Below are 14,333 nucleotides of genomic sequence, written 5' to 3' on the forward strand. Positions count from 1 at the left end.
AACAAGAGATTAAAATAACTGATTATTAAAATCAAAGAAACATCTGAAATAAAAATGGTATCATTCCCAGAGTGAATCAGTTTTTTAGGTAAAATATTATCAGAGTCTATTATTGAATGAAGTGTGATTATTTCAAAACCCAATTACTTTTGCAGTGGAATTAGAATATTAAATTGCTTTCTAAAAAAAAACTAATTGCACTAATAATACTAATTGAGTCCATGTGCTTGTTGGAAAAATGGGCAGGGTTGGCGGAGAGAACCTACTTTATAATGTTGTTTTGAAAGCCCAATTTAAATTTAAAGGGTTTGAACTGATATATATTAGACATTCAGATATGTGTAGTGTTATATCAATTGATGGGGACATATTCAAATCATCAAAATTATTAGCAAAATTAGAACCGAGTCACAAGGAGTATAGGTACAATCTTCACCCAGATTCATTAACCTTGAAAAGCAGCAGGTGTAAAATACAAATCAGAACATTAAGTTATGAAATTTGAGATCAAACACAAAGTCTACTGCTCTCCACTCCCCATCTGTAGGTCCCTCGAGCCATGGCTACAACTTCTGCTATACAACATTAAACAAAATGGCACACCACCATTAAAATACACACAACTTTCTTCCTACAGCTTTCCAAAAAAGAACTGATTCTACATGGTTAGGTAAGAAATATTTATACTGAAATAATACAATTCCACACTTAAGCTATAAATCCATTCTGTAAATAATGTAAACTATATTCCCCATAGAAGCAATATGAAACTAGAAATTATATACTTGTTCAAGAAAAGACAAAAATACTAGTTTTTTGTTACAAGCATATCTGTAATATCACGTAGCATCTTAATATAAAAACTGACCTAAAATAATAATTATAAAAACCAGGAGAATGATTTTATTCCTATTTTTGTAATTAAAGCCCTTATGGTTTTAAAAAATATATTATGAGAAAAGCAAAGATTAAAAACTGTTACAAGACTCAGGGCTTGAGACTGTGTTGAGAAACAGGCACTTTCATGTAACACTGAAGGACTGTAGATTAATACAAATTTTCTGTAAGGCAACTTAGAAATTTTAATATGAGAAGTATTAAAATTTAAAATGCACTTACCCTTTCCCCTAGTAATTCTGCTTCAAGAGATTTTCCTATAAGTGTATGTACGGTATGTGCACAAGTTAATTAACTCTGCTTGCCAAGTTTAAGCAGCACTGTCTCACTGCAGAGAAGGCAACTGTCCACTGCTGGACATTCTCCTGTCATATGTTTACGGAGGTGCCCTTGGAAAGTCCAAGGAAGCAGCATGGAGTGGGAGGCTGAAGAGCAATGGAGGAAAAAGATCACTGAAGAGGAAGTCAGAAAAGAAGTGAGACGTCAAGAGTACTAAAAGGATCCTTTACATAAATAATGAAACCTCAGGGAAAGAAAAGTCCAGCTCCTTTTTCTCTTGTTCCATTCTTTCTGACCCAAGCCAATGAGGCTTTTAAACTAACCATTCCAAAAAACCAACCAAATAAACAAAAAAAACTACCAACAGTTAACTCGCCATTCTTAGCAAAACCAACTTTCAGCCACAAACCACAAGTTTCTTCCCGTGGTTCCCAGGACCCCACTCCAGGTTCTCCTCCAACCCTCTCCGCCCTGACTACCCACCTGCATGGTGAAGTACCTGGGGCGCAGCCCTCAGACTACTCTTCTACACCTCCATCCTATGTCTACATGCCACCCAGTCCCACGGTTCTACAAGCTTTGGATAGGATGACGAGTCCAAAAGTGGCATATTCTAGTCCCGTCTTACCACCTAACCTGATTATTATAACCAAATGCGCACTGAACATTTGGTATCTCAACTTTTACATTTTCAAGCACAGTGTCTTAACTTCCCTCCCCAACCTGCTCCTCCAACAGTATAAACAAACGACAACTCCAATTTGCTCACAGTAAAACCCTCGGTCCTCACATATGTCACACCCACTCCATCAAAATTCCTCTCAGCCTTACCTTCCAAGTAAACCATGATCTGACTCCTGGACACCTTCAGCGCTAGTCACGTCCCTTTCGTCTTACATGAACTCAAATGCCTGTGCACTAGCATCTCTGCCTTCCTCATCACCCTCAAATGTATTCTCTATTTAGAATGATCCTTGGAAGCAGAAGTCAGACCCTGGCATTCCTCTCTAAGTCCTCCATAGCCTCTCGTCTCAGACTAAAATCCTGTAATAGCCTTAGCATGGCCTACAGGCCTCTGTAACCTGCCATCCCCTCCTCACCCTGCTGACCTGACTCCCACTCTCTCCACCTGCTCCTTAAGCTCCCCCCTGGACCACCGTGATATGCATCAAATGCATGTCAGGCCACTGCACTTCCTGTTCTCTTTGCCCAGAAGCTTCTTGGATAGCCAAATGATTGCAACACATTCCAATCCGGTTTTTTCAAACGTCACCGTCTCAGAAGCGTTTTCTAATCATCCCACATAAAAGTGTTTCCGTGATTCTCTACCTCCTTACCCTGCTTTCTGTTCCTTCACATCTCCTGATCACAACCTAATATAGTTCATATGTATTTTTGCTTCTCGTCAGTGATCTAAATCCCTCCCCACACCCAACCAGAGGGTACACTTCAGAATGGCCGCATTCTGTCGGTCAGCTTCACTTCTCTTCTCTGTATCTTTACCAGCTGACACAATGTAAGTGTGCGATAAACATTTGCTGCAAGAATCACAAAGGCCCATATGTGAGGAAAAGACTGAGAAGCAGTTGTTTCAAAAAATTCAAATGAATACACACTGATTCAATCTGTGGTACAGTGACTAATGTGGGTATCTGTGTGTGTGCTTTAAATATGGGGGACCGTGAAAGATGAAGCTTGAAAGGCAAGCTACGGCAAATTCTGAAGGACCTTGTAAGGCCATGTGAAGGCATTCTGTAATCTTTTCTCAGAGTAACAGGAAACCACTATTTGTAAGTAGAAAAAGGTATGAATAGACTGTAGGGTAAAGCTGGGTTTGAGGAGTTGAAGACTACAAGTAGGGACACCAGTTGTGGGGTTCTGAGATAACTGGCTTGAATTAGGGTAAAGAAAATGGGCTTAAGAGAAAGTAAGCCAATCTGAGAGATGTAAAAAATAAACTTGACTGAATCTGAAGAGTGGTAACAGCCGGAAATGCCAAACTATATTAATAGGATATTGAAGAGACAGAAAAGGCACAACTGAAAATTCCAAATCCAAAAGGCCTGTAAATTTCTGTTAACTCAATGTCAAATAAGCATTTACAACAAAAATGGCCCGCAGAACAAAATTCTAAGCATCACTATTCTCTAGATAAACTTTGGGACATGAAAAACCACAGAAAAGTTTCAAAGAGTTTTCATGAAACACAAGGATAAATTATAAAGCTCTACTGGCAGCTCACTGGAAAGGCAGTCTGAGGTCAGACAAAATATAAATGCTGATGCTTTTAAGAAATACGTTCTCTTTCCTGCAGTGATTCTGACACCCCTCATAAGTCAAATCTCAGTGAGTTAGGACGCCGTTTCTTCTCTATAATTTTCAATTCAATATGAGGGCCTCTTATACAATACATTTCAACATAACTGCTGGTCTCCATGTCATTCCCACTATACCTTTTACACAAACAGCAAGATAAACAGAATTAGCCAAATTCATTTATATGTGAATTATTTTTATAAGATCAAGATTGGTCAATATTTTCAATCCAAAAATATATTTTCTTAAATATTCAAACAATGAAAAAACTAATAAGCCTATACTGGATTTTTTTAAATGGCCAATCCAATTTATTTTAAAAAAGAATAACAGCAAAGTGGGAAGAAACTTCTATTTTCTCTAATCTTGAATTAATGCATTCCTTTTTTAAGTAGCATTCGGAAAGAGTAACACATAAACCTATACAACTGTATAACATTACTTACACAATGACAAAAAACTGAAGCAAACTTTAATGTGTGAGGCATTCTGCTACGCGTTCTCCACGTATCATCTCATTTCACCTTAACTACATGGGAATTTAATGATGGTCCAATTTTACAGATTAGGAAATGGAGACAGTAAAAACTGCAAAGATGGGATTCAAATCCACAAGTCAGCTCTCAAATACTAAGTATATTGTCTCCCGACAACCTATTTAAGTAAAATCCAAAATCACGTGAGACTTCAGGATTGTAAAGCTTCCGTTTTATTTAACCCTTGTTTATCCTGGTATCATCATTGGAAATGTATAATATTCAGTTAAAACTAATACCCTAATAGAGTATCCATGTTACAATAAACATAATTCATGAAATGGATAGGAAATAAGAAATTATTACAGTTAAATCACTTTACAGAACCCATTCCTTAAGTATTTTTATTCTAGTTTGTAATTCTAAGAAAGTCTTATTACTGCAGAGCTAGTAATTAAAAACAATCCTAAAATACTTCCATAGGAGATTGATGTATCATCAAAAGTGTTATTTTCCTTTAATATAAATTGTATGCGTTTTTTAAAAAAAGCTTCTGTTATTTTTTATCTACTACCACCTTTTAATATTCAAAGGCAAATAATTTTAAAACCAAAATGCCCCTTGGAGGATATCTGTTCCAACTTTAATTTTGTAAATGAGGAAACAGACACAAAGAAGTTCACCCACTTTCTGAAAAGATACACAGCTAGTTAGTAACAGGTAGATTTCTCATCCAGTGCTCTCTCACAGGTTAGTAACTGTTAGAACTAAAGCAGCTTACAGAATGATGAGAATAATGTAATAGGTCAGTAAGAGTTCTAATCATTAGACACTGATCTAGTTAATGTATAAGGTGAACTCATTTGTTTAGTTACACTGCATGAGCTGAATATCTTCAGTTATATACAGTCTTGATGTTAAGTCAAGTTTTGTGATAGCCCCGTAAGCTTAGGGAAAAGCCCTTTTCTATGCATCTTTTCCATACTGCACAATTATTAAGGAAAACGAAGGAGGTTAGATGGTTTAATAGTGCACAATTATAGATTTTAGTTTATATTTAACCTGCTCGCTTATATTCCTTATAAGACCCATAGAACAGAATTTACATGAAATTATTTTCTTCCAAGGAGTTAATTTTAACAAGTAAATGGAAAATGTTTATGATTTTTAACTTTACTTATAGAATAAATAGACTACCTGGGGAATAAAGAACAGCAGATATTCTACTCATTTATGTAAATGTCAATAAATTTCTGTTGGGCAGAATACTAACAATATTCCCAGATTTTTTTTTCAATATCAAGTCAGGGCCTACATTTCCATATATTTTACAATATAAAAAAATTTTAATAGTCTCAGAAAACCAATAATTTATTTTTTCCATTGAAAAATATTCTTGGATTAGTTCAATCATCATTTGTGAAGTTACTTCAGGTTTCTGCAACAAGGAGGAAAAGTCAAAAAGTAAGGGGGAAATTACAATGGGATAGACGGAGACAGAGAGCAAAGGGAGGGGAGGATGAGAACACAAAGGTACCTGGTATGTTAGTAAAAGTTAGCTCTTTATTTTTCTAAAAGAAATTTTTACCGCATTGTGGGAAAACTTCACTATAGGATATTAATTTTTCTATGGGAGATAATGATAGGCTAGGAAAGTACTTAGAGCCCATAAGCAACTCAAATAATGTGCTCCTACTAACACAGCTCACCCAAGAGTTGTACAGACTTCTGTATACTCATTACTTGCTTACAATGAAAAATTGTTCCATTAAAAAAAGCTTTCATTACCCTACTTATGATGTACCTACATTCTTATCCTGTAATAAAGTGACGCAATGATAATGATAATTTTGGAAAGTAGGCCACTACTTGAGTTTGCCCCCCCTCGCAACACTTCCGTCACAAACTACAAATAGGCTTTCCCATTTAAGGATTTGAATGTCTATGTTTATTATATTATAGTAAAGGAGTCATAAATTGTTTTGTATTTTGTATTTAAATGAAATTTCTAACAATGTGTTTTTTTATTACAATAATCTTACAGTCATTTAAAATTAAACTGAAAAAAGGGGTTGGCACCCACATCTAAGATATGGAAATTATTACTTACTGCAGGTACCAGTAATTTCTTCACTTCTTCAACGGCTCTCTTCAGTTTGATCTCTGCTCTGTTTTGAGCGTCTTCCACAGTGATCAGTACATGTAAATCTTCGTTGAGATGCTCCCAATTGGGCTTGCCTCTATTTTGCTCCTCCTAAAAAATTTACACAGTACATTATTAAAATTTTTTCTTTTCAAAAGAGTATATTCTTCATAATACTAACCCGTAGCCATTTAAATTATGCTTGAATTATTTTTCTACAATGACGTAAGTCTTTTGAATTATTTTCTTGGCTAAAAACCTGTATGTAAACCTAATGCATCCAACAATAGTTAACTGAACAAATATTTGTTGAGCACGAACTATATACCAAGTATGGAGCCAGATACAAAGGATACAGCAGGAGCAAGGCAATCACAACCCCTATTATGATCTTAAGTAACAGAAACTCATTTATGGTGTCATCCTTAGGTTATCATGAAAAGCATATTGTTAGTTCTATATTCACTGATGAGCAAATGAAAGGTTATTGGGGTTAATATAAGTCAGGCACTAATCAAGGTCACATAGCTAATAACATGTCAACTTAGAAGCTGAATCAAAGTTTTCATTCTCAAATTCAGTAATCTTTTCATTTCATTACAACTATTTTTAACAACACTGGCTGAAGTCAAGATTAGGAAAAGTACTTTGCAGATAGACATTATTATGTAAGAGAAATGCCATTTATTTTAAATATTTCCAGTAGTATTTATGGAAACATTTTGTTATAATCACAATAAAAATTAAATGTAAGAACAGTTTTAACTACATTTCCATCATTAGCTTACTATTAAAACTCCTTAATTATATCAACCCACAAGCACTAGTTCAATAGAGAACATCTATGTTTCATTTCCTCCATGTCTTCAAATCTCCTTGTGAGGATATCTCCAGGTTGGAAATACTGTCAAGCTACAAAGAGGTTTGGAAGTAAAGTTGGCCACATTTCCCTTCCAACTAACATATAATAATTTCATAATTGCTTCTTGTTTTAAGTTTTAGAGATAATATATAATTATATTTACAAATAATTTATAATGTATAATTCTTAAAAATATTAAGCAAAATAAGACTATAAACTTATAAATACAAAAATGGTATATATAAGTAACCTGGCTCAGTGCTAGGTACCACATACAAACAATAATAATATCTGCTGTTGTCGAACTTTCACCATAAAGGTCACTATTTACTAAATTGTGAGCTTTTAATCAAAGAAAATAAAAGTGGTATAAATTAATAAAACTGGTAAGGTTAAACAGCCTTCTACTATAACTCACATTTGCAAAGACCATGCTAGAAAAAAAAATCTTCCCTGTTTCCCAGAAAGTAAGACCTAGCCAGACAATCACCTCTAATGTATCTTTTGGAGCAAAAATTAATATAAGACCCAATATTACAACATTATTATATTATATTATATTATATTATATTATATTATATTATATTATATTATATTATACCAGATCTTATATTATATAAAACCCAGTCTTACAATAAAATAAGACTGGGTCTTATATTAATTTTTGCTCCAAAAGGCGCATTAGAGCTGATTGTCCAACTAGGTCTTATTTTCGGGGAAACATGGTATGTAGCTCAGCCAGTAAGAATAGAAATAAGTTCTAACAGTCAAATATACGCTTTGCCTTTATTTTCTGTTCATGTCATTACTGTGAAAACACATCCCAATGTTGTGAGGGGAGATGAGAAAGCACAGCAGCCCACGGCAGGCCATCTACGTGTTCCCGCAGTGAGCCCAGAGCTACCACAGGGCACTCACAGCTGTACCATAGGGTATTTGAGATTTCAAGGGCAACAGCAATAGTCAATGTCTGCTGGACACCATGCAAACTTCTGTTTCCAAATACTTGACTTTTTCAACGTTAAATCATGCTAAATTCCTTTTGATGATGTCATATCTTTGCAATGTTAGGTTTTCAGTGGTTGCTATAAGAAGGAAGTCCATGCAAAAATCAAATTGGAACAGGAAAAGAGGGTGGCAGCTTTCAACCTGAGAATGTGAACAACGCCCAAAAGAAATACACATCCCACCAATAAGTAATGTGGTTATTTATGAGTAAAATTAATTTTTTTACAATTTAAGTTGAGCTGCTTTGATGTAAATTCTAAGTTGTTTGGAACTTAGAAATATGATTAAATATTCCTTTTCACCTAGGGGATACCATGAAAAAAATCCCAGAAACTAAGGAGTCAATGAGTCAAAAAATACTGGGAACCTTTAGGGTTACCGGTATGTCAAAGAATAAAAAATGTGTATACATACCTCTTCTGTGGAAAAAAATCAATTTGTAAATCCAGATTTTAATTTTATGTTGAAAAATGCTGACAATATTTTCTCCAAAATTTCTATCTTTATTTATTTATCAATTTGGGGGTGTAGATACATAAAGTTACTTAATAAAGTTACTTGTATTATTTGATGGACCTAAAAGTGTGTCTATATCCCTCTTACAAGGGAATTCGGCTTCCAGCCAAGTAACTAACATGAGCAAGACTTACTCTCCTGCCCATAGCTACGACATAAAAAACACCAGTCTCCAGCTCCGGGACCTCCGGTGACAAGGACAGTGAGGCTGAGATGGGAAATTGGCGAGGCAAGCCCTACCACAGCCCCAAGATTGCCCCAGCTCCCTGGCTTGCGAGTCTCTAAGCCGCAGCCCTGGGAAGGGCGCCAGGCTGACTCCCTGGGCAGAGGTGACTAAGCTGAGAGTCCAGGGAGCCCAAAACAGCCAGAGGGTACAGGAAAGGGTCCCGAAAAGAGCTGCACAGAAAGACATCTGTGGGAACCTGAACAAGGCCCCCTCCAGCACTCAGCTCAACACTGAAGGGGCATGTGTGGGAGGAAAGAGCAGAGGCCACAGAAGGAGCCGCCAAAGGAGACAGAAGTGCCAGGTTCTCACACAGGGCCAGACTGAGAGACTGCACCATTCACAGGCAGACAGTGCAGAAAGTACACAGGACGCCTTGCCTCAATACTGGTAACTGACTAAACCTCATCTGAGCACCGTTCCAGTACTGCCTAATAAATCCTGAAAGCAAGACCTAAAAGCATCCAACTATTTCCAAGTAACTAAACTGTCCCAGAACAAAGACAAAGATTACTTACAGAAATACAAATAACTACCCAACAAGGTAAACTCCACATTATCTGGCACCTCATCAGAGCTTAACAGGCATGCAAAGAAGCTGAAATATATAGCATATACGAGAAAAAACTCAATTGAAACCACTCTAGATGTTATACCTGGTAGGCCAAGGCACTTAAAAGTGTGTGTGTGTGAGAAAGCTACCAATGCAGACAGATACTGACAGAGGCAGAAGTGAGGAACATTTATAATTCAAAATATTTTAGAAAGGCCTAGGAATAAAAGTTAAAATTATAACTGACTTAACACTGGAAAAGACAAAAGCCAGAGGATTTTAAAAGGAAAGGATATTTTTTACATGACAGGAACATAGAACAAAGCTGCAGTATAATCTGACATCGTACTTTACTGAGGGAATACATCTTTGAGTTACAAAACACCTTGGTAAACATATACTGTACTTAATTCAAAAACTTAAGTGCCAGTAAAAAATACAAAAATTAGAACAGTTGCACCTATCCTAATGTTTGCTTCAAAATAAAGTTTTGCTTGCAGTTTTAAAAATTGTTGAAAGAAAACTTATAGACAAAGACAGTGAAATTAATCCAATCGTGCACTTTCACTCCCTCCTAAAATTCTTCTAAAATACTGCAGAATTTAAAACGTACAAACTCATAAGAAGAAAATGGGAAACGAAACAATTTAGAAACTAGAAAGCAGATGGCTAAGTTAGGGACTTCACCCACCACCCCCAGTGAGAAGGAACCACTTTATATTGCAGAACCCCTCCCCAAAAAGGCAAAGGGAAATGGCAGCATTGAAAGTGGGGGTAAGTGTAAGGCTAAGACTGAATATAAGACTGGCTGACTTCTCACTAAGGAGCAACTGAATCTCCACATCCCTGCCCCAAACAGCTGGCTACCTGACACTAATTCCCACTTTTTGGGACTGGCTTCTGAGGGGCTACTGATGGGTCCTTTCACACACGGAAGGCTAAGGTGTCCAGCTCCCCCGCACTCTTCATGGTTAGTGAAAGCTGCGGCCTACACGTTGCTGGCACATGACCTGAAGATCTTTCTGAGGGTCGCTGACCAGCCCAACAAAAAGAAAACAACCTGAAGAAAGCAATCACTGAACAAGGAGAAGAAAAACTGAAAAATCCTCCGAGTTAAAAGAAGATACTGCATCCTTAAAACAAGTGAAGAACCTTATTTTAAAAATTCAAAACATAAAACAGAAACATAAAAAAAAACTCCTGACAGTATAAATATGACAGTAGGAATGAAAAACTGGATAGAGGAGTACAGGATAAAAATTGAGGAATTATCCCTCCAACTAGTATCTAAGGCAGACAGACATGGAAAATGGAGAACAGTATGAAAATTAGAGGATACTTCAAGAGGTTCAGAAACTGAGTGACATATGTCATACCAAGGAGAAAGCAGAAGAGAAAAAAAATCATCCACATAATATATACTTTTAAAAGAAAACTGAAGGATAAGAGCTTCCAATTAAAGTGTCCAATGATTTCTAACCACAGTGAATAAATGAGATGGTAACTAAAAAAGTCAACTAGTAGCAAGGTAAGCATAAAATGTAGCAATAAATATTATCAAAAGGATCTCTTTTTTTAAAAAAATTTTTAGTTTCATCCTCACTGATCATTAAAGAAATGCAAATAAAGACCACAATGAGATACCATTTCACTCTGGTCAGAATGGCTATTATCAATAAATCAACAATAATGAATGTCAACTACAATTTTATATGTGTGTGTGTGTGTGTGTGTGTATATATATATATATATGTACATTTACAAGAAGTGGAGTATAGCATTAGGAATAGAGACAGTGGAAATGTAATGGCTCTGTACGATGTCAGAGGGATAGTGGATGGGGGGAGAGGGGCTGACACTGTGTGAGGGATATAAATGATAAATGTCTAACTATTACATTGCTTTATGCACCTGAAACTAATAAATAAATAAATAAAAATAAATCAACAAACAACAAGTGCTGGCGAGGATGTGGAGAAAAGATAACCCTCGTGCACTGTTAGTGGGATTGCAGATTGGTGCAGCCACTATGGAAAACAGTATGGAGGTATCTCAAAAAACTGAAAATGGAACTACCTATGACTCAACAATTCCATTCTTAGGTATCTGTCCAGAGAAATCCAAAACACTAATTTGAAAAAATATATGCACCCCTATGCTTATTGCAGCACTATTCACAATAGCCAAGACATGGAAACAACCAAAATGTCTGTCAGTAGATGACTGAATTAAGAGACTGTGGTACATTTACACAATAGAGTATTACTCAGTCATAAAGAAGAAAGAAATATTACCATTTGCAACAATATGGATGGACCTAAAAGAATCTCTTAAAGAGGAGGAAGTTGGGGGCAGGTGGTTAGACAGCAGAGGAGGCGAGACCATGTTTTCCTCATCAGGTCTTATAGAATTACATATTTTAAATCTATGAACATATATCAGACTCTGTTTAAAAAAAGGTTTTAAGATAATTCTCCCCAGAAGTCATACTTATCCAATTGTAGTCCATTCTAACTCAGGAAGAGTTAAGTAAAGCACTTCAACATTGAGTTTTGAGCCTAGTAATTATTCAATACAAGTATAATTTTTCCCTGTGTTCTCTTTCTGTTTCTTAAAAAGATAATAAAGGAAATCTGGAATTGGCAAATACTATAGCGAAGTCTATAAGACATATCCATAGAGGTTCTCTTTCAGTCATCAGCAAACAAGAAACAATAAAACTACAGGGTGCCTACTTCTCTACTCCCAAATACCTACATTAAGAATTCACTCCCTAAATTTATCACTTCAACAAATAATTTGGGACAAAAAAAGGTTGAAATGAAGCAGAGGGATAACAAAATGGATATATACGAAAAATCGTGTATCTCTTAGCAACTGTGGTCTATGAGGCATTAATTTCTTTTTAGAGTTACATTTCCAAAAGTATTTCAGGAGTAAACAACTGAGATAGTAGTGTAGAAAAACAGCTCACTATTACTAATTATTGTCATATCTGTTTTAAGGTCGCCCAAAGCAATGGCATTTCATGTCACGTGCCATCAGATCTGCAGCGATACAGAAGAACATGGGGGTTTTCGCATCGACTCCCCCAGACACACATCCAGCACAGTATACCTCACTGACGTCCAGACCTGCAAATTAAACTGCCAGCGGGACACGTGCACACCAGGCTCTCTATGGCACCCTCCACTCCACATGTGCCAACGAGCTCATCATGTCCCTTCTCCAAACCTCCTCACGATTATGTCTCAGCTATTACTGAGCCTGAATAAGGATGAATTTTCTGAGTAAGTGTGGATTTTTATAACTTGAGGACAAGGACCAACTGGTTTTGTAGAAAAATCTTTGAAATGCAGCCATAAGCTCACTTGTACCTTGACAGAGAGAGAGGCTGCTGTAAATTCACGCGTTTATTTTACCCCACATGAACTTCAGGAGCTGGTTCCTGCTCACTGCCCCACGACAGGCTTACATTCACTCCACACTTGAAACAAACTGGCCTCTTCCTAGACAGGGATTCTGATACCCGTAACTCCTGCCCAGTTATCACCTACGTCCCGAATGGCTCCTATTTCCCTCTAATACTTACTTTTATTTATCTTTTGTTCTAAGTACCATACTCTACTGTCTTACCGTAGTTACTAGAAAGTTGGATCCCAGTTAAACGCCAGAACTATGTCTCACTGATTCTTACCCTCTTGACAGTACACATCCACTGGCTTTTCACGTATCTGGCCTTAAACAAATATTTATGAATCCAACAAGCGTGCCTTTTGTTGAGCAGCAGCATCAAAATCAAGTGGCAAACCGGCCTCCCCATCTTGCAGCTGCCCCTCGGCTTGTGGTGCGCGTTATTACTGCGTCTCCGCCGACAGCAGCCTCCATGCTTCCGTGATCACGTAGCGTGCTTTCTGGACCTGCTTCTTTCTGACCTCCTATTTAAGGTGCCCGCTACACTTGACAATCTTTGACCCTGTTTTATTCTTAGCTTCTCTTCTAGTCACCTCTCCCAGATTTCCAACACTAGTGCTGATGAGGTCTGATTTTCATATCCCACCAAAGACAGTGCTTTTCTGTTACTCTATCAGCTCAATATTACCTTGTTTCAAAGTATCAGAAGTCTTCTTTAAGGGTCAAAGTCTTTTTTAAAACTACAAGACTATAGTTATAGCTAATATAACACAGCAAAGTGACAGTAAGAACAAACATACATAATTACTATGTAAATATGTTCAAAGCACAAAACCGCTGACATTTTAATTTAAAGGAGGTTGAAATGACGAGTATTCAAGGAAATGGAATATAGCTTCAGTTATAAAGTACATTAAAGCTCAGTGGCATAGAAACAACTCTGTAACACCATTTATACTGATTATAGAGCAGGGACACGATTACCAATGATTCTTTACTTATTATATGATCTACAATCTTGACAAGTTTGCTACAGGAAAATAACAAATTCCAAGTAACTCTTAGTCTTTCAGGTGATGATAAAGAAACAAACTGAGAAATGAAGATGATGGTGATGATGAGCGATAACCAGGGCTTTAGTAGGGGCTGCTGCTTGCTGAGTACTAGGCTAAGCAACACACAGGCCCCTCATCGGAGCCTCCGGACAGCAGGGAGTTCTTACAAACGCGAGGTGGAGGCACAGGGCTCGCCAGGTCATGCGCACAGTGAGTGTCCTACAGGGCAGCACTTCAGAGCCTGCACTCTCAACAACCAGTCCCTCAGACACGCCATCACCTACATGAGAGCCCTAGAACTTCTCAAATTGCCCTAAGACAGCCTCGGACGTTAGTGAAGGAGCCAGAAACAGAACACTGAGATCTTTAATCTTTAGAATTTTTTCTACTTTATCATTTACCTTTAAACATTTTTTTGGGGGGTGGGGGGAGCGTGGAATTCTCTAAGCACATCTGTCCTCAAAGAAATTTAGATATAATAGGGACTTTGAATGCAGACATAAAACAAATTAATTGAGATTTGGTACATTTGGTTGGTTTTTTGTTTTGTTTTGTATTGGTCATATCTCCTAATTCCAAGACAAGTGCTCT

General features: G+C 36.9%; 1 protein-coding gene across 7 annotated transcripts in view; it reads right to left on the minus strand.

Annotated features, from left to right (window-relative positions):
• Positions 1-14,333, minus strand: part of QKI (QKI, KH domain containing RNA binding) — a 144,544-nt gene that overhangs the window by 37,633 nt on the left and 92,578 nt on the right. For all 7 annotated transcript variants that reach the window (XR_013992095.1, XM_081030515.1, XM_081030516.1 and 4 more), the window contains exon 4: positions 6,079-6,222. Coding sequence is in view for 6 of the 7 variants with exons in the window: in XM_081030515.1 (XP_080886641.1) it covers positions 6,079-6,222 (144 nt within the window). In the remaining variant the exon portion in view is untranslated. The remainder of the gene's footprint in view (positions 1-6,078; positions 6,223-14,333) is intronic.

Source organism: Rhinolophus hipposideros, assembly GCF_964194185.1.
Source record: "Rhinolophus hipposideros genome assembly, chromosome: 3".
Lineage (NCBI taxonomy): Eukaryota > Metazoa > Chordata > Mammalia > Chiroptera > Rhinolophidae > Rhinolophus > Rhinolophus hipposideros.